Source organism: Anser cygnoides, chromosome 14 (genome assembly GCF_040182565.1).
Source record: "Anser cygnoides isolate HZ-2024a breed goose chromosome 14, Taihu_goose_T2T_genome, whole genome shotgun sequence".
Lineage (NCBI taxonomy): Eukaryota > Metazoa > Chordata > Aves > Anseriformes > Anatidae > Anser > Anser cygnoides.
In genome coordinates, this window is record NC_089886.1 from 2,275,110 (window position 1) to 2,300,662 (window position 25,553).

The window sequence follows — 25,553 nt, forward strand, 5'->3', positions numbered from 1 at the left end:
TTGTAGAGGAGCTTCTTGCCTCGCTGCAGCCTATTTGCATGCATGTCTGCTCTGTTTCCTGCTAGGATGTATTTTTCCAAAACATCAGAAGGAAATGAGGAGGGATGGAACTGCTTTTTATAGAAAAAAGGAATCGTAACTAGTAAGATAAAAAGCTCCCATGTTGGCTTTTACTAAGAAGATAAATTTAGCTTATTCTTAATGTTGAGTCGCAAATAAAATTTATCATCAAGATATAAATGAAGATCCAGTTAATTCTTCATAATCTGTTGGAAATGATTAGAAATGAGAATGGGATAGGGAAAGTAGGACCGAGGGCTATTTCCAAAACAACAACAACAAAACCACACAAAAAACAACAAACACTTGGAATGTTTTAAGTTTTTTATCTGTGATTGGTACTAAAAATAAGTTACGTTTGGAAAAAATACCAATAAAAATAGAATGGCAGTCAGTGGCTTTAAGCAGATTGTAAATATGCAAAGGATTTAACTTCTGTGTTGAAGACATCCTTGAAATAAGCAATGTTTATAAGTCAGGTTGTATAATATGTGTGGGTGCACAAGAGTTTCTGCTGGTGAGTGACATTGTTCAGAGGATACGTGTACTTTTTTTTTTTTTTCAAACTGTTTCCTGGAAGGAAACTGTGGCCTCCGGCTCATTGTAATAACGTCGCTCTGAGACATGCAGCACTGGTTCTTCAAAGTGTCTGCAGTCGTTTTCTTGAGAAAAGTTTAACTGTTCCGAACTTATGTTAGTTCCTTCCTCATGAGCTTGCTACGACTCCATCGGCTCTCGGTGCTATGGAAGAACTGGATGTTTAACCAGGAGCCTGAACGTGTGTTTCAGGTGGAGAACTCCAAAGACAATGAGGAAAACATCCTGCAAAGAGAAGTCCCGCTCAGGCAGTCCCGTCGAAGGTTTAGGAAGATCAACCAGAGGGGCGAGCGCCAGACCATCACGGACAACGTGGATGCCAGCAGTTACATCTCGGTGAGTCTGGTCTCCGTCTGCTTGGCGTTGTGCTGTTGGGTTTCCGTGTGCTGAGGAAAGCTGGTGAGGTGAGATGAGATGGTTCGCGTTTGTCGTATTTGTTAACGCGTTTCTCTTGTTGGGGAACAGTTGAGTACTTTGGATTTGAGCACTCCAGGTGGTAGCTGAAGATTCAGGCAGTAGTTTGAAAAGAGTTTGTTTGCTTTATGGGTCTTCTGTTGAGCGTTGCAAATAAATCTTAATGTTTCTGCTGGACGGAGAAACGGTCGTTCTTGCTTTTTGTTGGCTGTAACTGGAGTTCTTCTGGTAAGATGTAGCAGCTGGTGGTTTTCTTTTTGTCCCTAATAATTTAGGCTATGTTTTGGAATTGAGTCAATCACAAATATGCAGTTCAATAAAGTAATAACACTATCGTGATACTCTGTCACATTTACGTGATCAAAAATAGCATAATGGTAATTCAGGCATCAGAGTAATGGCAACTCGTTTGCTACTCTTTAAAAAAAAAAAAACGCATCACAGACTACATAATCTGTTCTGTGTGAAGGCACGTACAGCTGTGGTTTCGAGGTCACAATGCTTTTATGAAGGTTTCTCTTTACCATTATTTTTCACGTACAAACTTCCTGCTACTAGCAGGATTTATATGTGATCTAGACAAATTATTTCATTGGAAATAGTTGTTCTGGATAGTTTGATTTTTCTTTGAACATCAAAAGTTGAAAAACAATACTAAAATTGAAATTCACTAACTTTGATTAGTCTTCAAGCGCAAAAGAAAAAAAAATCAGTTTCTCCCCCTTTCTCCTGTCTTTTCATCTCCCTATGTGGTGCAAAACCTTTCTTAGTTGTTAAAATTCAAAATATCTAAAGTGTGCAGTTAGCGAGAAACTTAAGACATCTTTCTGTTTCAGAGTAAACTGCTGGTTTTTTTGCATGTTGCTAGCTGTTGTAATGCAGGTGGGTGATTTTTAGACTTTCCACAGCTTTAGCTTTTCTGTGGGTAAAGGTTACTTCGGCATTTGTCAGCTAAGCAGAAAAGCTCTCATTGCTGTGACAGGAAAAGAACATGCTACTTGAAGTTTAACATCCTCTGCCATCTCATTTCAAGAACTGTTGCATGTTTTTTATCACTGCTAATTAATCTGAATTAGTTATTGATGAAAGGAGATGTTGAATCCTCAGGTTCTGGGCTGAATGACTTATATAAGGCTTTATTAGGAATTGAGTCTGTTCTGTATATGAAAATCTCCCTCTTTTGCTGCGTGGTGTTTCTGTAACATTGAATAAGCACACAAAAAATAGTTGTTAGGCTTAAGTGCCAGGAGGAAGAGAACCTCAGGAGTAGCTGACGCTGACGCTTGCTATGCTGCTTGCCTGGAAGGGTGCATGAGAAGGGACTCGTCTGAGAACTACGAAATTACACGCCTCCTTAAATGATTTCAGAGACTGTCAGTTACTGATGCAAGGAGTCAGTGTGCTGCTCTTGCAGGATTGTGATTAGTCAACAAATGATGACCCTGTTAGGGTTCTTCTTTGTGTTGATTTATTTCTTATGTTAACAACCACGTGGAGTACGTGTCTGTCTTTGCACATACAGGTTCTTGTTGTAAATCTGGTGGCTCAGATTTATGAAAATATATATTTTGATCACTGTTTGATGGGAAACATTATAAACTTCATAAATGAGCAGCATACTCCTAAATCTGATTTTGGCACTTAATTAGGAATATTATAAAAGAGTCCTGTTAACACTGCTAGGTGTTTTCCTGGATGACTGAGTGCTAAGTGGCAGGAGACCACCTTTCTGAAACAAAATCTGCTAGCTGTTGGGTTTCGGCAGCCTGCACTGAAATACCAAGCCTTGCTTCCTAGCCTATAAACTCCTAATTGGGAAGCGTCATAGTCACAGTACTTGGTGTAGTGAAAAGTAATTTGTAACTCAACAGATGACTAAGAAATCAAACCCAGCTGCCTGTTTGACAAGTAAACAAAACAAAGGATGCCTGTATTTTTTCCATATTCTGTTTTAATCTGGTAAAATGTTTTTTTCCTGAGGTATATGGTTTGTTCTGTGCCTGGGTTTAACTCTTACCTATAGGAGTCTGCTAATACGTGTCCATTGGTTCCCACTGATTTTGAAAAACAGGGTTTATAAGGTAACTGTGTGTTTCAACCTGTTGGAGTATGGGCAGGATGAGGAGGAGGGTTTTTGAATGAAACTCCTATTTGACAAGAACTTACAATAACATTTCTGCCAGAGTGGGGAAACTGTTTACAAACTTGCCAGCACATTTCCTCTCTGGCATAATACTAATGAATAAATGCAGCATTTTATTTCACTCTCCAGCCTGTTGCTAAATGCTCTGTGACAGATGCTGAATGTGGCTTGATGGACCTTTTGTGAACCCTGCTTGATCAGAGGGCTTGGTACTTTATGCGCAGTCCGCAAGGAGTTTGTGTGGGCTCCAGTGGTACAATGCTACAGAGTACACAACATGCTGCTGGTTAAGTTTTGAAGCTCCTAATTGCTCAAGCACAGGTGGTTTTCTGCTTTCTGAAGAAAACACACATCCTATAGGTATTGATGTTTGGTGTTGCTTTATCCCAGCTCAGAATTTTTCCTTTGACAATTAAAAGCAAATACAAGAAATCTTCTGTTTAGGGGCAATTATCTGTGCAATCTCCATTAACTCCTTTAAATGTAAATCTCTGCTCATTAAATATAGTACGGTTAATATTTATAAAAACAAGGATTCACCTTAATCGTGAAATGTTACCCATTAGTTTGTGACATGAGCTTGCATTGACTTCTCACATGGAGCTCCCTGCTACTACTTGTTGGAACGAGTTCTGTAGAAATCCCTGTGGTTGGCCATGAGATAAATATTTGTGTGCAGATTCTTTAATATTTTCAATTATTATTACCATATTTGAAGCTTTTCCTCCTATGCCTCTTACTTAAGTGAAAGAGCCCAGATACCCAGTTTAACTGTATACCTTCAGGGTAGTTGACATTCAAATTATTACTGGTATCTTCATTTTTTTTTCTTTTGCTTGACTCAGTGTTAAAAGTCGATCATCTGGTTGGTTTCTTTGATGAAGGAGTTACTCTTTAGACTCCTTTACTATGTTTTTATGGTTCGTACAACAATGGTGTTTCACAAGAACACTGGTTGCCTCCTGAGTAAGTTTTTTTTTAAAGTTCTTTTTCTTGGAGGAAAATACAGCAAATGTACACTAACAATGTTCTCTTTCTTCTCACTCATACTGAACAGGTTTATATTTCTGCTTCTATCTTTAAAGTGCAAAATGGCATGAGTTTCTTCGTACAGTACGCATGCAAATGATGCTCAACCTGCTCTCATTAAGCAGGTGAACTGGCCACGGGCTGGTTTCTGCTCTCAGGGGTTCCCAGTAGCTGTGGCAGGGTTTTTCCTGCTACTGCGTTGCCAGCAGTGCCCTGGGGATAAATGTGAGTTTGGTGAAAGGCTTCCCAAGTGCCTTTCCCAGGACGTGAAATAGCACTGCTGCCTGGGGTGATGGCAGCAGTGGCTGTCTACCCGAGGCCGGCTGAGCATCCGCTGCGGTGACGTGGGATCTCTTTGCCCCTGTCTTTTTTGCTTTCATCACTTGATGAGCATCCGCATGTTGTATGTCACCGTGGGTGACGTCCTGGCTGTGGGGTAAAGTGAGGTTGGAGTCACAGAATCACAGAATGGTTCGGGTTGAAAATGACCTTAAAGATCACCTCATTCCAACCCCCCTGCTATGGGCAGGGCCACCTCCCACTAGAAGGTGCCCAGTAGTTGGAGTCATCTGGAGAAAAGTCCTGTCAGACTTAGTGAATTACGTATAAATGTGCCATTGGTCTTAATTATGCCTGCTCTTGCTTATTTGTTAGTGTGGTTGCATATCTTCTTGGAGATAGGCACTCTTTGTGCATGTGACTGTCTCCAACATAGATAAGAATCCAGACAGTAACCAGGGTCATGCAGCAGGGCATTATCACAGCTACAATGAATATTTAGTCATTCCTACTTCTGAGTCTAGCTCTCAAGCCAATAAATAATGCAGCTACGTTTTTTCATTACAAAAGAAAAAGAAGTAATTATGATCGTCTTCGTTCAGCTCTGTTCCAAACTTTAGTGAACATACAGAAGGTACACAAAAACCTACAGCCAGACTAAAAACAGACGACTTTTTACATTAACAGTTCTAGGAAGAAATGTTTAATGTTAGCTCTGGTGCTGTTAAGAAGTTAAATTGCTTTTTTCATCTTGGATCAAATATTGAGAATGTAAAGATAAATATTTGAAACATTTACTGTTACAAAATAAAACCTGAGTTACAGTAAATTCTGTGTTTATATTTCTTGCAGTGAGCAAAACCAAATGGGGTTTAACAATCTGATACAAATTTCTCCATGACCATCAAACCTGTAAACTTGTATCTTTTAAAAGTTTAAAATCTTTGCACACATTTTTGACGGTTTCTCTTCTCTGTGATTTTTGAGAAGAATATTTGTATTTCTAAAAATAGTGCATAAAAGATATAATACACATTTCCATTGAGTTGTGACCACAATATGATTTATTTTTTTCATCGTAGAACAAAATAAATTACTAGCAAACTTTTATTAGTAATTCCCTTTCTCAGACATGAAAACTTACATTTTTTTTTTTTAAACTCTTGTAAGAGGACGGTGAGGTTTAAGAGATTTATTATAATACCAAGTTTTGAGGACAGTATCTTAATACCACATCATGTAAAATTTTTCCAGGGACCTTGTAGAAGCATTTATCTTCAGAGCAGTCTGTCACCCGAGGACTGCTTGAGTGGCAAGTTTCTTGTTCTGTGATCATTACTTAATGTAATCCTGTCAGAGGCTGCGGTTAGTGTAGGGTATCTCACAATTGTAGGGGGTTAATCACATTTTTATATATTGCGGCAAACCCATTAGGTTCTTTCCCATCACTGATCCTTTCCCTTTTAAATGCTATGGGTGTTTTATAATCTATTTCTAACTGCCAGGTAGATTTGCTGAAATAGTACCTTTTATTGATCTAAACCAACTAATACTGACTTGCAGCATGCCTCCAGATGCCTTTTGTTAAACCTTGAGCAGCATCAGCTAACATGCGTTTACTTGGAACATCAGCAGTTAATTTCTGTGAGGCTGTGGCTAATCTGCAAGTGGCTGAAATCACTTCTGGAGCTGTTTTAGAGCTGGATGATTCCAGCTCATTGTTTTTTTAATGTGTTTTTATCCCCTCCCACTTCCTCTTTTTGTCACTTTTTTGTTGTTGTTGTTTGACGATTTGGGCTTTATTATCTAACGAGTCGGAAAGAAACTTCAATCCTGCTGAAATCCACGGGTCTTGCTGTGTACTTGGTGGGTACCGAAACCCCTGCAGTTGGCAGCTTCTCTGGAAGTGTTGTGCAATGCACAGAGATCGTGCAGGTTCCTTCCTCCTGCCCTGTTCCTATGATGGAGGTTTTTCTCTCTTCCAGTTTGCCTTAGGTTTTCGGTGGCGTATGTCGTGTCCCAGCTCACAGGCCGCAGCGTGTGCGGGTGCTCCCCGGGCCAGGCCGGCCACAGCCTCTGTGAGAACCTCGCCCCCCGTAACTGCTGCCGGCAGCCCTGCTGTGCTCCTGCCATTTTGTGTTCCTCTTCCTCCTGCGATAAAAAGAAGCTGCAGCCGCAGCGTGCTCGCTTCTGTAGCAGCCTGCTCCAGCTTTGTGGTGGCCCACGTCTAAATAAAGCCATCTGCTCGGCCGTTGCTGCTCGGAGCAGGCCGGTGGGGCTACGACCGCAGCGTGGGGCTAGGAGGGGACGAGGCCCAGCTTTCTGGAAAGGGAAATCGGAGCTGCTCTGGGGGCGAGGCTGTAAATGACGTCTCAGAGGGGCAGCTCTGAGGTGCAATGACATCAGGGCAGCCGCTTCCTCGGCCCGCTGGTTACCGGTGCTCAGCGACAGCACTCGCCCCACCGTGGTGCTCATCTGTCCCCTTCTGTAAGCAGGAGGGAGTCACCAAAAGCACGTTGGCTCGGGTTTTGTTTCATGTGTGGATTCTGCCGGCTCGTGGTGTCGGCCCTGTTACCGCCAAGGGCGCCTTGTGTGCCCGTCGCTGGTTGTGGCGGTCGTTACAAAAACACCGGCCCTGTGTGCCCTGTGTTCAAACGTTTTCTGGTAACTTCCATAGGCCCCTGGTGGTTCCCCAGCCAGTTAACGAGTGTCTGAAGGTTTCTGAAGAATAATGACTTTGATGTGCTATGCATGAAATAAGTAAATACATACTAAAAATATTGCCCTTCTGTTAAAATCGGCGTTCTCGAGTTCTTTCTTTAAATAGCATATGCAGTATGTAAACCCCAATTTATCCATAACGAGGTGGATTGTAATTATTCAAAACTTATATTCAGGAGTTTCCCTGAAGATTTTACAGACGTGACAACCAGATTATACATAAACTGTGAATTACAGAAATCACCTCAATTCTGAGGTGACACGTGCAGCTGTGAACAACACTGAAGAGTGCTGCAAAAATGAAACTAGCTTAGACTGAAACGAAGGAGGGTTTATTTTAGGCAAGCACCTGTATTTTCTCAGGTCTGGCTGCGTTGCTGGCGGTGGTGTGCAGCGTGTCTTGCTGTGAGCCAGGATGTTGCAGGACAGACAGACAGCTTTGTGGTTTGCCACGCCGAGAGCCTTGCTTCTTGAACGAGATACTAAAAATTGATAGGGAAACTGATCCTGAGCGTAGTCTGTCCTCAGGGAAACCTCCCCATGCCTTTGGGATGGAAGCAGGGAGCTGCTCAGACCTTGCCCTAAGCTGGTGCTGGGATTTGCTGTTGTGCCTGGTTTTGTTCCATGGCAGCTTGTGGCTGAAGAATCTTTAAATATATCAATGAATAAAAATAAAATCTAGATATCTTGCAAATTAGCATGCATAACAAATAAAAAGTAATGTAATTACTAAAGTGCTCTCCACACAGTAATCGGCTATCTGTTTCTTTCTTATCCTTTCACCACATAGACAAATTTACACCATCATGGAAATTAACTTAGTTCCTTGGAAAATGCCTAAGAAAATATTTTATGTAGCATGTTCAGAGAGTTAATCTCTGTTTTGATGGACCCTAAGGGGTTGGGTGGCAGTTCCAAAGACATTAATTCTTTATAAGCAGCCTGTTATGCAAAATAGATTGAGAATGATGTGCAAGTGTTGTGGCCGCTGCTCATAGCTGTGTAATGTCATTCTGGTGGTTAATGGTAGAAGGCAGTGCTATGTACCTGATAAGGCATTGTCAGGGACTTCAAAACCTTTTGTATATGAGTTGCAGTGCTGTCAGATCCTTCTTTTGAACATTACTTTATTATTTCAGTGTTTTGAAATGACATGCGAGTGGTGTCTTGTAGAAACTGATGGGGGAGTAGGCAGCAAGCTGGTAGCCTGTGTGCAGATGGATGGGAGCAGGCACGAATCTTTGTTTCCTGCCGTCCACCTGGGCTGTTTCTGTTCAATGTGCTGTAATGAAGTAAGCAGCCTGCTTATGTGCTCATTTATAGCCAAGTCAGCCTTTCACTTGTTTGTGGGCTTATGCCTTAGAGAGGAACAGCTTTGTGAAAAGTCATTTTGTATTTTATCCTGAGGAGTTGGGAGTTTGAGTTGTTGGGTTGAATATCACGTACACTAAAGGACTTCATTAAAGCACTGTGATACTGTTGTCTTCAACTTTAAGTTAAAATGTTCTTCTAATTTAGAATATGGAAATTTACGTCAACTTACAAATGTTCTGCGGAAGCTCTCTGGCCCAAAGCTGGGGACTTGAGAATATTCGGAACAATTTTCAGTTAAAATCATCATCAGAAAATGTCGGTCCATAGTGCAAGCATTTGGATACCGTTTTCCTTGAAAAACTTGGCATGAAACCACTGTATGAGAGAACAGCTAGAAGAATCTGTCTGGTTTTGGCTTAGAACTGACTGCTATTTCTAATGACTCTTAACAGCATTTGTAATTTTACATTTGATATGTAGAAACTTTTGTTAATGGGGAAATATTTGACAGATGAAATAATTGAAATAGCTGATTAAATGAAGCCTCTGACTAAATGGGTCAATCAGCGTAGCTTTAATTCCTTCTTGGAACTTTGTTCTTGCAAGTCAGAGTTGCCTTCTGTTGCTGACTGTTAAAGCTTTTGGTTTTTTTTTTGTTTGTTTGTTTGAGGTATTGTAGCCACAACAAACTAGACACTTGTATTTATGATTTTGAGTTTGTGTCCTTTAAAATTTGTTTAACAGCTGTGATGAAATGCATGGTGGTTTGTCAACTTGCAGTGTAGGTATGTCCTCTGGCCAAGCCCTTGCTGTATCTGCTGAGATCAGTTTTGTGGCTCTGGTGAGAATAGCTGCGATTCTCCTGCTCTTTTGTTCTCAGTGGCAGAAGGGAACCTGAATGATGCTAAGGAAAAATTTCCACAAGTGTAGTCAGCTTTCATGGAATCACAGAACGGCTTGTGTTGGAAGGGACCTTACGGGTCACCTAGTCCCAACCCACTAGATGAGGTTGCCCAGGGCCCCATCCAGCCTGGCCTTGAACGCCTCCAGGGATGGGGCACCCACCGCTTCTCTGAGCGGCCTGGTCAGTGCCTCACCGCCCTCTAAGTGAAGAATTTCCTCCCAACCTCTAATCTAAATCTCCCATCTTTTAGGTTAAAACCATTCCTCCTTGTCCTGTCGTTATCTGACTGAGCTTTCCATTTGTGAAGGCAATAAACGGGGGCTCAATCATGCCAGGTACTGAGAAAGCTTGGAAATCACCGTGCCGTGAAGCAACTCGTGTGGTAAAGGGTCTGGGCTGTGCTTCCCCTACACGTTGGGTTTCAGGAGAGCCGGACTGTAACCGGGCCCGTGCTTGGTGCTATGGGCACCCTGTGCATAAACCTGCTGGTAAGGGCCAGCAGGTTGTGAGGCAGCCCTGCCACGGGCAGCTCGCTTCTCTTCCTCCCAGGCTGGGGAACACCGTGCTGGCCCAGCCCCAGGCCAGGAACCCCCATGTTCCCCCTGCCTGGGGTCAGCTGGAGCCCAGGAGCAGCTTGGGACAGAGGCTGCACGCAGAGAGCACCACGCTGCCTCCGGACACGGCTCTGCCCCTGGCTAGAAGCGCCTGTGAGGTGCCGTGCCTGAGATAATATTCACGTCACATGCAATCTGCAGGCTGGGTACCCTGTCTGCTAAGAAATGAAAGCTGACTGTTTAAAATCAGCCTCGCGTAGAGAGAGATCCCCAAATTTCTCTGGTAGTGGTAGGAGGAGTCAAACCCTTCCTGCCCTCTCCTGCTCTCAGGCCTTCAGTTTGGTGTTAATCCTCCAGAAAAATGACAGAAAAAACATTGGAAGCGGCATTTTAATGATTATAACCTCATCTGTGGAGTTAATGCATTGTTCTCAAGGTCATTTAATCAGAAGCCTTTTCCTTGCGGGAGGGGTGCTGGTACCTCGTGGTCTGAATGGCCTTACCCTGATCATTTAACTTGAGATGTAGCTTTATAAATGTGGGAAGAAAGAGTGATGCTTCATGTTTGAATTCATATCAACTGCAAAACGTAGGTGACTTCCAGGATGAAAACGAGAATATACGTTGGTGGGATTTTCAGTTCCCAAATCTGAAACTCTGTCCGACTTCCCGGTAAGGTGTCAGCTGAACAAACACGATGTGTTCAGGTCGGCGTTAGGTTTGGGCTCTGATTTCAGTTTGGAGGCTAGATCAGGGGAATGTTTTAATGAGCAAAACTGCAAAAGTGCTTGTGAAAATTTGGTGTGGGATATTAGAGATTTTGTACTTCTGGTATCTCTGGGCGGTTCAGCCCCACAAACCGACCCATCTGCTTTCGGGGCTGGTGTCCACTCATTCTCATCACCAGGGAATTTTGGGCTGTGTACCTTCCCCAACCTCCCCACCCCCTGCCGAAATGAGGTGTCAGGAAGGAAGGGGGGGAGCGTGATATGAATCACCTCTGTTCAAACTGTAGCAAGGAACTTTTTATTTGAGCCTGTGGCGGAGGGGGCTTCCCCCTTCTCTACGTGCCGACATTGCCCTCGCTTGCTATGCTGATCATGCCGCCTGGCTCTGCGGAGACTGCACGAGCAGAGATCTGCAGGGGAGAGCTGTAATTTATAAACATATTTAAGAAAGTATTATAAAACGTATAAATCTGAATTTCTGCAAATAGGAGATGACCTTTCCATGCTTAACACAACAGCTGAAAAAGGATGGCTGGGGTGGTACGACAGCGATGGAGAAATTGAATCCATGGTGCCTTTTTATTGTTCCTTCTGTATTGCTGGCTCTATATTTAGAAGCTTACATCACTTTAGTTATGATGACAGTCTCTCCTCCCGCTCCGCTCCCTCCCTCTCCCCCTCCCTCCTTCCCCTAGGATGGATCGGATTTTCATACCACTTATGAATCCTACAGATCTTTCAGCAGGATTTTTCTACGGCGTGTTCATAAGTGCTGCTGCGGAAAGTGATGTACAGAAGGAAGCAGTTGCAGCACGTAATGTCACCCTGAAGGAGGAATGGAGCTCGCAGCACCGCTCTCGCTGCCTCCATTTGTGTAAAAGGGTCAAGAACAGGGTGGAGAGCTGTATTTTTTTTCTTATTATTTTTTTCCTTTAAACAGGAATTCCTGAGAAGCCCCAACGAGGGGCTAACCTTGCCACAAAGTACAGTGATTCATTTAAGATGCCGAAGTTAAATGGTGGGGAAAAATCAGAGAAGCATGCCGGTGACACTAAATCAAGCAAGCTTTGCCAGCGTAGCATGGGGACGCATCCAGCTCATGCCGCAGCTGGCACTGCGCACAGCGCTCCCCGCTCGCCATCGCCTGCCTTTTCAAAGAGATTTAAAGTACTCAAATATATTGGAATAACCTCTTGATGCAGGTGCCACTAATGCCTAAAATATTTCTGCATTAGGCTGCTGTGTTTGGCAATTCCCGCTCGCAAAAACTGTATCAGAATGAATTATTTTAGCCCGAAACATCTTTGCCTGAGCGTGCGGGGTGACAGATTGCTTTCCAAGCAGCTGGGCTCCCTCCCCAGCCCCCTCCGCGGGCCCGCAGTCAGGGCGCTGCGCTCGCCGCTGCCCTCGGAAAAGGGGGGGAAGAGGTGGGGGAGCAGACGGGGGGCCTGCTGCTGCTGGGGGACACGCAGGGACAGCGTCCCGGCGGGCGGCTCGCTCGGAGGACAAAGGGACAGAAGTCGGCAAGGCGGTCGGCACGCCGGCAGCCTGTGCATCCCCAGCCAGCGCTGCGATGGCTGTTGGATCGGCGCTCGCCTTCGCCGCGGGCTTGGCACAACGGGCTTGTGTTTTGTGATTGATCAGGGGAAAGTGCTGTCCGATGCGGGTCCGCTGCTGCCAGCCACGAGCACTTCCTGATTTGTGGAACTTTGGTTTGTGGTCTTTTTAAATGAGAGGAGACTCTAATCCTGTTTAACCGAACGTGAGTTTAAGTTATGGAAGGCCTTCCTGCCCTTCTAAAAACAACCCATTTTTCAGTGACTTAGCCTTGTTAGACAATTGGAACATGCAGATTTATTTAACAGTCGGGAGGATTCAGATAGTATTATGGGAGGATAAAGGGAATGTGATGCATAGAAACATATGGAGTGATGCTTCAAGCATGAAAAGAAACCAGTGTTAAGAGACAAAGACCTTTTTTAATTCGGAGACTGCATACCAAAGATTTTTTTCCCTTAAGATTCTCTGAAAACCTGGAATCCTGCTTAAAATGAGAAAGGCGATTTACTGCCTGGGATTCTGCCTGTTCCTCACAAGCATTTTGATTGCGATCACCATGGAGCAGCCTTTGTATCTGCCTTTTCCCACCTCCAAGTTGCTTTAGGTTTGAGATTTATCATATAGCAGATCATATATCCATAAACGCAGAGCGTCGTGCTGCGGGCAGCCGGGGGCTGCGGGGATGCATGCATTAAAACCCAGAAATTAGTGGGGGGATGCCCCAAAAGCTCCAGCCTGGAATTAGGTCAGGTTTTCCCCGGCGCGGGCGGGCTGGGCTGCGCAGGAGCTGGCTGCATCCCCGGGGACGCAGCCGCCGCGCTCATTGGCGGCGCGGGCAGAGGGATGATGTCATCCTCACTTAAAGGCAAAACTAGAAGGAAATAGAATTTTGTTCCCATTATTGAGCTCGTGTTTACAGTAGTTGTAAAATATGGCATCCACGCCAAAACCTTCGGTGGATTGAATTCCATGCACAATGCAGTGGGTTTAAAATGCAGCCGGGAGATGAATATCTGCCCGGGTTAGTTCAGGGGGAGAGTTTGTGTGCTATCGGTGTGCGTGCAGGCAGGGAGAGGTTTCCTTTGGCTGGCTTTTTTTTTTTTTTTTCCTTGATATAAATTGTGATGGTGGTAACTGTAATAATACAGGTAACACTGCGTGGAAGTATTTGGACGTTCATTGCTACTGAAAATTTGTCAGCGTGGCTTTATATTTGATGCTTAAGATGCTTTTGATTTAGGAAAAAATGTGAATTATTAGGAAAGATGCAATACAGTTGTATGTGAGTTGAAGCTGATAGCTGGGCTATTGTTTAGTATCGAAGGAACAGTAAAGGAAACAGCTATTTATGTAGCTGGTGTAATGCCTTTCAAAAGCTAAAGGAATGATCTGAAAATCTTTCGGCTTTTAAAAACAGATATTGGCTTTGCAAATTTTGCAAGAGCAGGACTAAAGTTCGATTTTTCCTTTATGTTTTGATATAAATTAAACCCCATTACTTTTATGAAGCCTGGCTGCATCCATTACCGTTTCATTGCTGGGCAGTGGTTAGGTGAATTCAGACAGCAGTGCTCATTTTTGTCCTTTAAGGCAGCTGCGGAAGGTGCCAGGGGAGGGGTTTCCCTTGGGCTAAGGCCCAGCTCTGGTCACAACTTGGGTCGTACGCCTGGAAGAATTCAACTGCTGGCTGCCTGCTGAATGGAGCCTTTGGTTTGGGACGGGGTGGGGTGTCCTGGTGCTGGAACTTGGCTTCTGCAGTGTGGGGATCTTCTTCCACGTGTCCGTCCGTTGGAATAGCTGTCTGTGGATCGCCTCAAATGGTCCAACTCCGTATTCGAGAGCAAGCAAACAAAACCAAAAGAAGGATTTTTGGCCCTTGCTGCCACCAGGCCACTCTCTGAAGATGCTCTTCTGCGTGGAAGGTATGGCCTTCGAGCTGTCATTCGGTTTTGGAGAATTAACCTCGAGTCTGGTGCAAACGGGGAATAGGAAGACATGGCGATGAAAATTCTTTCCAAAGAGAAGAAAACGGAAACAGTGAGTGCCCCTTCTTGCAGGTGAAATAAACGATCCTGAGAACTAAATACCGGCTCTAACAGAGCCAGCACCCTCTGCTCCTGCTCCTGTCCTCTCCCGTCCTCCCCTCCCCTCGCGCAGCAGCAGCAGACATTTGCCTTCTAGGAATTGAAAGCATCGCGGCAGTCCCAGCTCAAAGGTGTGGGATCTCGTAGGTGCTTCCTCGGAGCAGCTCTCCAGCAGGCTGGGCTGCCATCCAAGGCACTGAGCTGCTGACAAATTTTCCGGTTTTTAGTTGCAAAAAGAAATGATAAAACTAAATTGACTGCTGCAGAATTAAGGCAGTTCTGTTATAAACGGAATTGGTCTTGATTGGAAGAAAGAAAACATAACTTTTAGCATGTTTCAAACCCACTAAAAATTATGAATATTAGAAACGTCACCTTTCAGTGAGGAATTTACTTCTCATTCTAGATAAAGATCTGCTGATGGGTGTATAGGATGAGACAGAAATGTTGAGATTCCTGTATGACATGTATATAAAAGCAGAAATTGTTTGATTATGGGTGTATCTGTGCATGCATGCACACATGTGAGTGTCTGCAGATTTTTTTTTCTACCTTTTCTTATTTCTAAATTTGGATGCAGAGATGAGAAATGATTCACCTAAATGCTGCTGAAAGCCTTAACAGATACATGAGCTTCAGGGTTTTTGAGCCGATTTAGAAAAAGAAGAATATTCAGAGCTTACAGCATATGCATTTGTAGATCCTAAAACGATATAAAATGTAATGTAGAGCAGGGGTGTTTTGCTGAGCAGTTGTTGTACCGATATGTGTGTTTATATTAGGTCAATAAAGATGCTCTGCTGGCTGCATCTGCAGATACAGTAGCCAATTGATCTAATGCAGTTTCTAAAGGCTTTCTATACAGGTGATGTCATCCTTTTAGCTCGGTTCCCCTCCCACTCTCTTTCCTCCTTATTAGATATTTCATCTTGCTGCGGAGCATCCAATCGATGGGAGCTTCTCCTGAGGGAGCTGCTGAGAAGCAAGCAAAGATAGTAGGAATTAGGACTCCAGCAGTCAGTCTTGCTGTAAGCCATGGACGTACTGTTTTGTCGTGCATTACAGAAGTGTTTTAATTGGAAAAGCTAGGCGTGGATTAACCGTAGTATCTGGCTGATGCATTAGAATACTAAGCAACACTGCGGAGTTGTAAACTGCATTAAAAAAAAAGGAGGGGGGGGCAAAAGAGAAAAGGGTTTGTATTGCAGAGGCTTTTAATACATTCCACAGTGCAAACCTGTTAGAGCATATATCCTGGAGCTACAGTCTGGACACTAATTCAATTTTGCAGTTATGATGGACAAGAGTATAAAGAAGAAACTTTAATATTCAGGGCGTGGGATTCCTGAATTGCCTAGGATGTTGAAGAACCTTTGCAAAATTTGATCTACAATATGAACGTGAAGTTTCCGAAAAGTGAACCTGAAGATAAGCCACTCGTAAAGGCATTTCAGTGAAGAGAAAAAAGGAATTTGAAGAATTCTTATCTCACCTTTTTATGTATTGTTGCTCTAACCTGCAATTCTAATCCATTTCAGAATTAATTCAACCTCAGCAGCACTTTTTGGGTACGCGCCTCGTGCCTGGGGGAACCTATGGATATTTGTGTTTGAAAAGCTAGGAAACACTTTGACTTGAATTTATGTGCGTGTTAAAACTGGAACATTTTTATAGGAATTGCTGCTGCTGCTAACTCACTGCAACACTGAAAACTACTCTGACACAGGAGAAGCTGTAATCGAATTCAGTGTGAAATTCAAGCCTGACAAGTTGCATACATGTATATTTGCTGCTTTGGTTTATGATTTTTAAAGAGAATCCAGAGAGGATTTTACTAAATATTTTTCGTCTGAGACTTTTATTTGAGAAAGGAAACTTTTTTTTCTCAGCCTAAGAGATGGCTTTTCTTGTTCGATGTTATGCCAACTGCCTGCAACCGTGGGCCTCCAAAGTAAGTACGATTTTGTCTGTGATGCATTTCTCTGAAATGTATTGACAGCCGTGGTGCTGTCTGTGCAAATGCTCACTTCTCCAAAGCCGAGCGCTGCTCGGATGAAATGCTGGGCTCTGGCTGTGCATGGACTGTTCTGGCAGAATAATTTCTGAACGGGAAGGGGGGACCTTGAAATCTTGAAATTGTTTTATACGCTAAGAGCTTACAGATGAACAGGAAGTGTAAAAATGCCATTTTGTTACGAAATGTGTAAAGCTTGCTTTTTAGCCTATTAATATATAAACAAGTGTAATGGAAGTATAACATTTTTATGACTGTTTGTCTTTATGGCTAACTTGAAAATATTGATATAGAAACCTGATTTTTCAAGCTGTATGAAACTGTACTGCTTGCTTCCTTTGTGCATCATTATGGAATCGGTTAATTATTTAGCCAAACTATGTAATTACAATTAGCTTTAGAGGACACGAATTGTCTGTTTGAAGATGCAGTATTTTTGTCAAGCTGGGGGGGGAATAGTGTTTCTTTTTAAAGAAGGTAATGAAATCTAGAACGTTCGAGCAAACCAACTCACTGATATAAAAGCCTTTAAATTAAGAATATATATGTATGTATAGATATATGTATACTGTTAGTCAGACTCTTGCAGTTTGGTATGCTTTCTCAGAAAATTACTGGAGTGACTGGTGTTTTATTAAGACTGCTACTAGTACAGTAACCCAAGACACAAGAATTGACTTATAATGCTGAGGCCAGTGAAATATACCTTTTCTCTTACAGTTTTTGTATTTATGTCGCAGAAGCTCATGCAGGCTAGAATAAGGATTGTGCAACTTTCTCGTGTGTTAAAGCCAGCAGTGCTCGGAGGCAGTGGGTTGGGATCGTGAGATTCGTCGGTGACTTTGGAGCAAGAAATTTGCTCTTGACTTCGGTCCCAAAAGTTTGAGGTCCCTTCAGCTTTAGGGACCAAGCGCTGCAGCGGCCTGGAGAGGCACAAGACAAGTCCAGCTGGGTGCATGAAGTTCACGGACATAATGGTTTTTCCCTGCTTATTTTTTTTTTACATCTGACGATGTAAATGGAAGCTCACTGTTTACAGGGAGGGAGGGTGGGAAATGCTGGGATTTGGGGTTTCCAAGTGCAGTTGCCACCATTAATATCTGAATACGGGTCCATGTTTGTGGCCCATCTGGGCTGTTGTGCGCGTTTCAGCAGCGAAAGCCGAGGGGAGCAGCCGGGACTGGGAAGGCAGAGGGACTTGGTGTGCTCATGACGGCTCCTAGCCTCAGTGGTCACGTTGGCAGATTTTGGCCTGTTTGTGTCATCGTTTGAGTCTCCAGTATACGTGTAGATTCCTTTACTTCCTTCCCAGTCTGTAGACATTAAATACGAAGGGATTGGTTTCCTGAAGCTCGTCTAGCCCGCACCGCCCTTGTTGAGAAGGTCTGGACGGGTAATATTGCTTAAAAACTGGGAATGCTTAGTCACGTTTGTGCTTCAGCTGAGGCTGCTCTTTCAGGAGAGTTTGGGCCTAAGTGAGAAACCACAAGAAAAGAAACCCTGTGGTCAAAGAAGGGTTTGTGGAGGGTGGGAAATAACAATAATTGGAAGGGCTTTTGACCCCTGTGTCAGCACAATACCCGGTGGATTGCTGCCATTTATTCACTCATTTGCTATTCAGAAATGAAATGCTATAAAACGTTGGGGAGAAAGATGTATGTTTGGTTTTGTTCATTTCTCTTTCTTTCTTTCTTTCTTTCTTTCTTTCTTTCTTTCTTTCTTTCTTTCGGCTGATGCAAACTTACTAGCTGGTTTAGCATCCCAGTCCACAGATAAAAGTTGTTCATCTTTGAAACCACCACAGAAGAACCCCTTGTAGCCCTGTTCTGCAAAACCATACAAAGCTCCCCAAAATTCCTGCAACCCCTCCCAAGACTTTTAGGACTCATCAATTCTTGACGCTCTGCAACTCTGAAAAGTATGCATAGGATTAAACACACTGATTATCTGAGTTATATCTGAGTTCATTCTGTTTAGTTTTTGATCTAAGCTCTGTTCCATAAATCTGTTTCTGTGATGGGTGCTTTATAATAATACGTATTTTAGTAAAATAACTTGACTTCAGAATTTCTAAAATACGCAAGCTTGTAACTTTTAACTTGTAAATGTCAAGTAATTTATAATCCCATTCTGTAGCTGGAACTGTTTCTTGCTGTAGAGCAGTGACCATCTGATCTTCCATTTGTTTTCTCAGTGATTAAATTCAGAATTCTGTAGACTTGCATAGGTATCTGTCCCAGATTTTTTAACTGAGTTGCCTTTAAAGTGAGGTATAAGACAGCAGTTTGAGAACGGACTGTTGACTCAGTTGTAATTATAGCTGTTCTGAATGTGCCAGTAGCATTACCTCTGTTTAATCAGAGCAAAGTGAAGTCACACTCCTTGTGACTAATCAGAAAGGTAAGCTTTTGTGAAGGTGCATAAAGGAGAACATGAGGATAATTTTTTATGGCTACCCATCGGTGCAGGGGAAGCTGCCTTTTGGAGATGGCACCCCTGGGAAGAGGAGCTCTGGGGACAAGGGGTGTCCATGCCCGCTAGTGTTGTGTGTACCCCTGGGAGCGGGGTCTGTGCCTTTTGGCTTCCAAAAGTGAAAGGGATGCAGTAGACATCTGTAAAATAACCAATGCAGTCTATTTTCCTGCATAAAATGCTGCCAAGAGGAGGATAAACCAAGAAAAAAAACTTTGAGGAGGATGAATTTCTGCAGTGCACCTGAAGGTTGGTTGCCGAGCCATCCAGCCCTGCTGCGCAGAGCCTTGTGGAGGTGAATGGTATTTCTCGGGGCTGCACCGATATTTGGAAAGGTGTCCAACAATGCTCACTGGCTGCTGCAGGAAGATGTCGGCTCTTCCTTCTGTCGGTTGTCTGGAGGTACCAGCGCAGGAGCAGAGCCCCACGTCGGAAGCACATCATGAGAAATGGTCTCTGCCCTAGGTCTCTGCCCTAGGGACCGTGTGCTCCCTGGGGTGATAGGCTGTGGAAGACAAAACGCAGAGAGACGCAGGCATCCTTCGGCAAACGTGGTGAATGCGATGAGCAGTGAGGAGTGTGGCAAAGCTGTCCCAGCTGTCAAGCCACTGACTTTGGAGGGACATAAAGGAAAGTAGAAGACTGCTTCCACAGACAGTATATTTGCAAATGAGGCACTCAACTTATGCTAAGCAGGATTCCTATGATACAAACACATTATTTTAATGCAAACAAAGATTTTGATTGTCTTTATAATTCTGATTGTAACTTTCTCAGTGTTTGCTAAATTGACTGTAGTGCACTCTCTGATATCAGACTCTTAAACACAGGCACGTTATGAAGTTGGCATTAAAGAGTTCTAAGCCTAAAGATTTAGATGTGTGGGGTTCTCCAGCGACAGAAATTTCATGCACAGCCTAAAATTCCCAAGACTAGAACGCGTACATAGCTACCCTATCTGTGTGTCAGGAGGGTCTGATAGGGGAAATAGGAAGTGATCGGATAACATTTCTATGCAGGATATTTTAAAAGGGATGCTTTTTGTGATAATGTACTTTTTACAGAAAATGATTTTTGACTTAATTTCTCAGCTTCTAAAGTGTTCGGTTCTGAAGGGTAACAGTTTCATTTAAGATCCCAGGTGCACATTAAAATTGTCTAACAACAGTAGACAGCAGCTTATTTTCTCCTTTATCTAGGTTATCTAGGCTTCTGAGTTCTCTTTCTGCTGTTCAAATAAAATCTGTTAATGCTAAACATAATAACAAAAGGTAAGTTTGCTCCCTAGAAGTTTGTGTTGGGGTTAGAGCAGAAAACTGGAAGTCATTTTGCAGTCCCATTCCTATTTCTGCTGCTGTCTTGCAGGGGTGTGATGCAGGCTTTAGTTAACCATAAATAAAAGCAGTCTAACATCATCTTCCGACTTCAAAGGGCATCAGTTTGATCTCTGAGATCCTGAGCTGAAACCTTCACGCAATTAAAGATTATTTTCAGCTCATCAGAAGAAAAACAGAGCTTGGATAGTGGCTCCTTGATTTGATTCGATGTCATCCTCGTCTTTGCTAATGCACTCATGTGAAACGTAGCCCCGGCAGCATGAATTTTAAATGTTTTCGGTGCAAACAGAGTAACTGACCCTTTGCTTTGTTTTTTCGGTTGATTTTGACAGCATCTTTCTCTTCCTCTTGACCTCACCTCTCCCCTGCGCCTCCTCTGTGCCCGCAGCTCGCAGCTCAGCTTTCAGCAATGCCGAGCCCCCCGCTGTCACTTGGGGTGGGTGCCACCCATGGGTGCTCATCACCCCTCTGCCTGAGCTCCTGGGCACAGGCACGCAGCCTCTGACAGCCCTGTGAGCTCAGCTCTTCAATCACTGATGGTTCTTTCACCTCCTAGCCGCTTGGTTTGTATGGTTTGGTCCTGTTTTGAGGTTTTTGGAGTTCCAGCCAGCTCCTCAAAACATTTATGGCCTCTCCTTTTCCATACTTCCAGATCTTTTCCCTCTCCACCCCCTGCAACGGCAGGATTGCCTCGTTTCTGTGCTGTAACTGATCTGCAGGAGCACAGCCTCTGGGTTACTCGTGGGGCAATCTGAGAGCTGAGGGCTCGCAGAGACCTTCGAGGGCCTGGGCTGACACGTGGCAATCCGTTACACTTAGGTTTTTAGCTATGCTTTCATAAACAACTTGCATGACATTTTAAGTAAAACTTTTTCATGCACTTTTTGCTTGACAATTTATGAAGACTAAAAAAAAGGTTTAATATGAGCAACGAGGCCACTTACTCTAAAAACTTGCATTTTCTCATACTCCAGTGTACAATGAGTTTGATGTTAAATGCAAGCACGCATCTTCCTACTTTCAACAGAAACAGCCTTTTCCTGAAGGATTGTTTTTATCGGAAGTTGGCTCTTAATATGCAAACAAACATCTATCTTTTCATTTATTTCCTCCTGGGCTTTGTTTTTAAACCGGCTTTGTTGCAGTGCTGCGTACAGCCAGGAGCTCACTCGGGACCACCCCGTTGTGCCCCTCTCGCTTCCACGAATGCCTTTCTGTACGAATGCGGAGACGATGGGGACGGAAGGTTGGTGCTTCTTTGTTCTCTGGAGGGGCTGGGGGCCTGGATAGCGAGGGATGCAGCCCCCAGCCGGAGCTGAATTGGCACGTCCATGGCGTGCTGCGTGCTGGTTGCATGGGCCATGCCTCCCATGGCTGGTGCTTGCCTGGCCCTACAGCGAGGAGAGCACGGATCAGCCCCAGGGTGCGCGAGGAGGGACCAGCCTTGGTATTTTACCAATCGGTGCATATAGAAGTTCATAAATTATTAGGCAAAGACAAAGCTCAGTGTAGGTGCGGAGCTCCGCGTGCCCCGCAGCGCCTTCTCAGGAGGCGAGCTCCCCAGGCGTTGGGGCTGCCGGGGCTCTGAACCTCAGGCTCCTCGCACAGCTCATCGCCGTGCTGGCTGCTGCTGCAGCTTCTCTGCAGTAGTTATCCAGCCAACGCTGCTCTTCGTCCTGTAATGAGTTTTCAGTGGCAAGAACAAACAGCAAAATTTGAACTTGAGCAGTGAAAACGTCTTTTTGAGTTCTTATTGTAACATTTTCATAATAACAGAACATAATTCTTGGCGTTATACAAATGTTACGTTGTGATTAGGCCAGAAAATAGTTGCTCTGTATTAATTGGTGGTTGTAAAAACTGCAGCTTGTGTTTACATATTGGGTATTCCCAGTATTATGGGGTTTCATCGGCGCTTTTTCATACCGAGGAGCATCTTCACAGCCAAAGCCCCTCCTTCTCCAAAGCCAAGATATTTGCGTGGCAGATGCCGAGTATTATCGTGAGTTAAAGCGGAGCGGTGATCTATAATTCAAACATATGAAAACCAAATTAAAATTGCATTACGTATGTACTTTAAGGCAACACCAGAATTTACTTTGAAATTCTGTCCTCATGTCGCCTTATTGTTACTAAGGAAACGTAACACTTTTGAGGATTTTGTTTTCTTTGCATGGTATGAGCCATAAAGACCAAGACGTTCTTGGCTGCTGGGGGCATAGAGCAGCCTCTAGGGGGTTGTATTTTTTTTGTGTGTATTTTTTTGGTTTTTCTATTTTCTTTTGTAAGCCTGGGGTTATTTTAGGAAGACTACAAGGAATGCTTCTCAAGGCGCTGCAAGGCTGTTGTGAACGGCATTGGCTTGGTCGCTATTTCTTTGAGATGCTTGTGGGTAGTGCTTGGAGTGAGTACACACCGCAGCTAATGAGCTGAAACAAGGTCTGAAAAAAATCTGTCCGTAAGTGCATCCTGTGTGCGTTTTACAAAGGGGAACTCGGAAGCTGGGAGAGGCACCATTTTTCTTTGCGTGATGTTATTGAAGGTTACGGGCTTTCAGCTGAACCTGTTGGGCAAATATTTGATCCATGAGTTGGCGACCGCCACCCCCTGAGCTGAGCTCTCGGCAGGGCGGCTGTCATTCAAGGAGAAGGCTGGATGCTTCGGGAGTTTAACTTCAGGACTGATCATTGCCTTCGTGGAGCCAATAAATAAATAAAAATCAGTGCTGCTCTTTAGAAAATCATTGCTGCTCTTCAGAAATCTAAAGAAATCTTCTTTTGTGCCATTGGCGGAACATCTGTGGTCTTTGAGGAGATGCTTTTGTTTGCATTAAGTAAGTCGGTGAGTGATGTCAGCATCCGTAATTCAGCCGGGCTCGCCTTGCCCTCAGAGGAGCGACTTTCTCCTCTCCCATTAGCACAGCTCTGCATGTGTTTTATGCTTACACATGTCTAAACTGGAGCGGAACCGTGGCTTCTGTGCAAAAAGTGAGCACGTAAACCAGAGTTAATTTTACATAAAATTACCTAGAAAAAAGGGCTAATGAAAATATTGAAAAATAACTTCACTCTAGTGATCAGTGGTTTCTCATGATTTTACTCGTGAGATATATGAGATATTTGTCTTACTGATGCTAAGGAAAAAAAATACTGAGTGTTTGTTTTTCCCTTCAGATGGAATAAGTGGGATGGATGAGAACAAAAGTGGTGTATGGAGAGGTTTGCTTGGCAAGAGGCTGACAGCATGTGTGTGTGAGTGAACATCGGTGTTTTTTGGGTTAGTCTGTTGTGGAAAGAAAAACCAACTAACTAAAGAAATAAGTTAACTGGTGAAAATGAGCTAACTGGTTATTGAATTGCAGGCACTAAGTGAGACCACCAAAATACCTGGTGAATAAAATGCTAGAAAACAGGGTGTTTTACTGATGGTACAGCTAGGAAGGCATCTGAACAGAGAAATTAGAGAAGCACCTGTGCCTACCAGAAATCCAGAGCAGTGCTCTGGTGCTGGCCAGAGCCAGTCAGCTGCTGCTTCAAAGCTGGTACGGACCAAGGGAAGCTGATTGCCAGTTCCAGGGAGTTTTTTCTACATGGAGCTTATTTAACGTGATCGAGTCTTTGATCACAAGGTATTTAAAATAACCAGATTTGGGTTGTGATGACCGTGATGTGGGAGGAACGCAACTCATCGCATCGGTGGCTCTTGTCACAGTTTTTCTGCAGTAGTTATTTAGCCAAGGCTGCTCGTAGTCTTGTTATGTCTTAGCTTTCAGCGGTGAGAACAAATGGCAAACTTCGGTGATGGATATCCGAAGACTGAAAGCGCAAATGGGAATGAAAATGAAGAAATGTGGGCAGAACTATTTCGTTCTAATGGTAACTCTACGAAAGACTTTGAGTCAAGGGCATCAATGAAAAAAAAAAAAGGCATGCGAAGGGATGGGAGGAGGCTTTTTTTAACTGGCAGGTTGTAACAGCCTGAACTTTCTGCATCAGCCAAGAAAGGGAAATTGCTGCCCTTGAAACACTTGGCTGTGATGGAGCTCAAGTGGGAGCATTTCCTAAATCTCAGGGGTTACCGAGTGCAATCACAGTTAATGCCCTAAGGGTGTGTTAATGGGTTCCGACTTAAAACAGTGAAAACCTTTTAATGGAAAATCACAAACGGTAAGCAAAATAATAAACGTGTGCCTTAAAATTGGGATTGCTAGGCGGCGTAGGGGTGCAGGGGAGAGGTGGGCGCGCAGCACCGTGCGATGCGGGGCCGCGCAGCTCGTCTGGGGCTGTTCTGGGGGAATCAGCGCCCTGTTTCTGGATATTCCTCGTGCTGGCAATGTTTCAGGGAACTTCAGAAAAAGAAAATAAGGTGTAAGGTTACTGACAGCCTGTAAAACCAAGGACAGAAGATTTGCTTACGCAGCCTGTAAAAGGACAGTGTGTTCCCTCTGCGTCTGAGGCTGGTGCTTCTCCTGTGTCCAGCCGGGATCGATCCGTGGTGAGCTCAGAGACAGCGGCCTCGGAGAACTGGTGAAACACTTCGCTATCAAGGAGTATCAAATAAAGGGCAAGCTGAAACTCTTGCTTCCTTACTGTCAGTTTTTTCTTCCAGTATTTTCCATTTTTAATGGATGCTATACAGCAGGAGAATTTTACAGAGACTGCGCTTCCTGTAGCAGTTCTTTTCTGGTGGTGAGTCCTTTGGTCAGTGCCCTCGCTGCAGGATGTTTCTGAGCACGTTTCTTAAACATGCCACTTAATGCAGCATGAAACACGATGGATGAGGCTTCTTTTACATGTAGCAAAAGGTAATTCATAGGTCCTTTGTCCTTCTTTTCAAGGCTATTTTGCCATTTTTTGTATACGCCCTTCCAACCTGTGTTTTAAGGTTACTCGAACTGTTTCAGGAGATGCTGTTACTTATTTTCAAAACTTGCAGAGCAAACTCACAGAAGCAGCTTTTCAGTAGGAAAGGTACCGGCAGACTCTGACGTCAGCCCCCCAGGAACTGCAGCGTGCGGAGCGCGGAGCCCTGCTCTGAAGGAGGCTCTCAGCCCTTTCCCTGTAAAGAATGGGGAACAGAGGGACAAAACTCTCACTTTACCCCCCTACGTGTTAACTTCTGCCCAGTAGTAACTTACAACTTACGTGCCTGCTTTCTCTCTGTATAAGCTCTGCAATGACTTTCTATAACCTTAATTTTTAGGCAGAGCCTTCCTTGGGAGCACGTAAAGGGAAGTTTATCCTCAGGCTAACATTCATCTTCAGCATGCTTCTGAAGGATGGATTGGTGGCCATCTCATAAAAGATCCCGTAATTTGTTCTGTTGTACAGGGCATGTGCGGTC

The 25,553-nt window shown here is 43.9% G+C and overlaps 1 protein-coding gene across 8 annotated transcripts in view; it reads left to right on the plus strand.

Annotated features, from left to right (window-relative positions):
- RAPGEF6 (Rap guanine nucleotide exchange factor 6) overlaps positions 1-25,553 on the plus strand; it is a 120,654-nt gene that overhangs the window by 42,474 nt on the left and 52,627 nt on the right. For 6 of the 8 annotated variants that reach the window (XM_066977033.1, XM_066977035.1, XM_066977030.1 and 3 more), the window contains exon 6: positions 850-993. In XM_066977033.1, coding sequence (XP_066833134.1) covers positions 850-993 — 144 coding nt within the window. Of the gene's footprint in view, positions 1-849; positions 994-13,851; positions 16,339-25,553 lie in introns of those variants that run through there. The other 2 variants (XM_048057341.2, XM_066977034.1) reach the window with 2 other exon arrangements.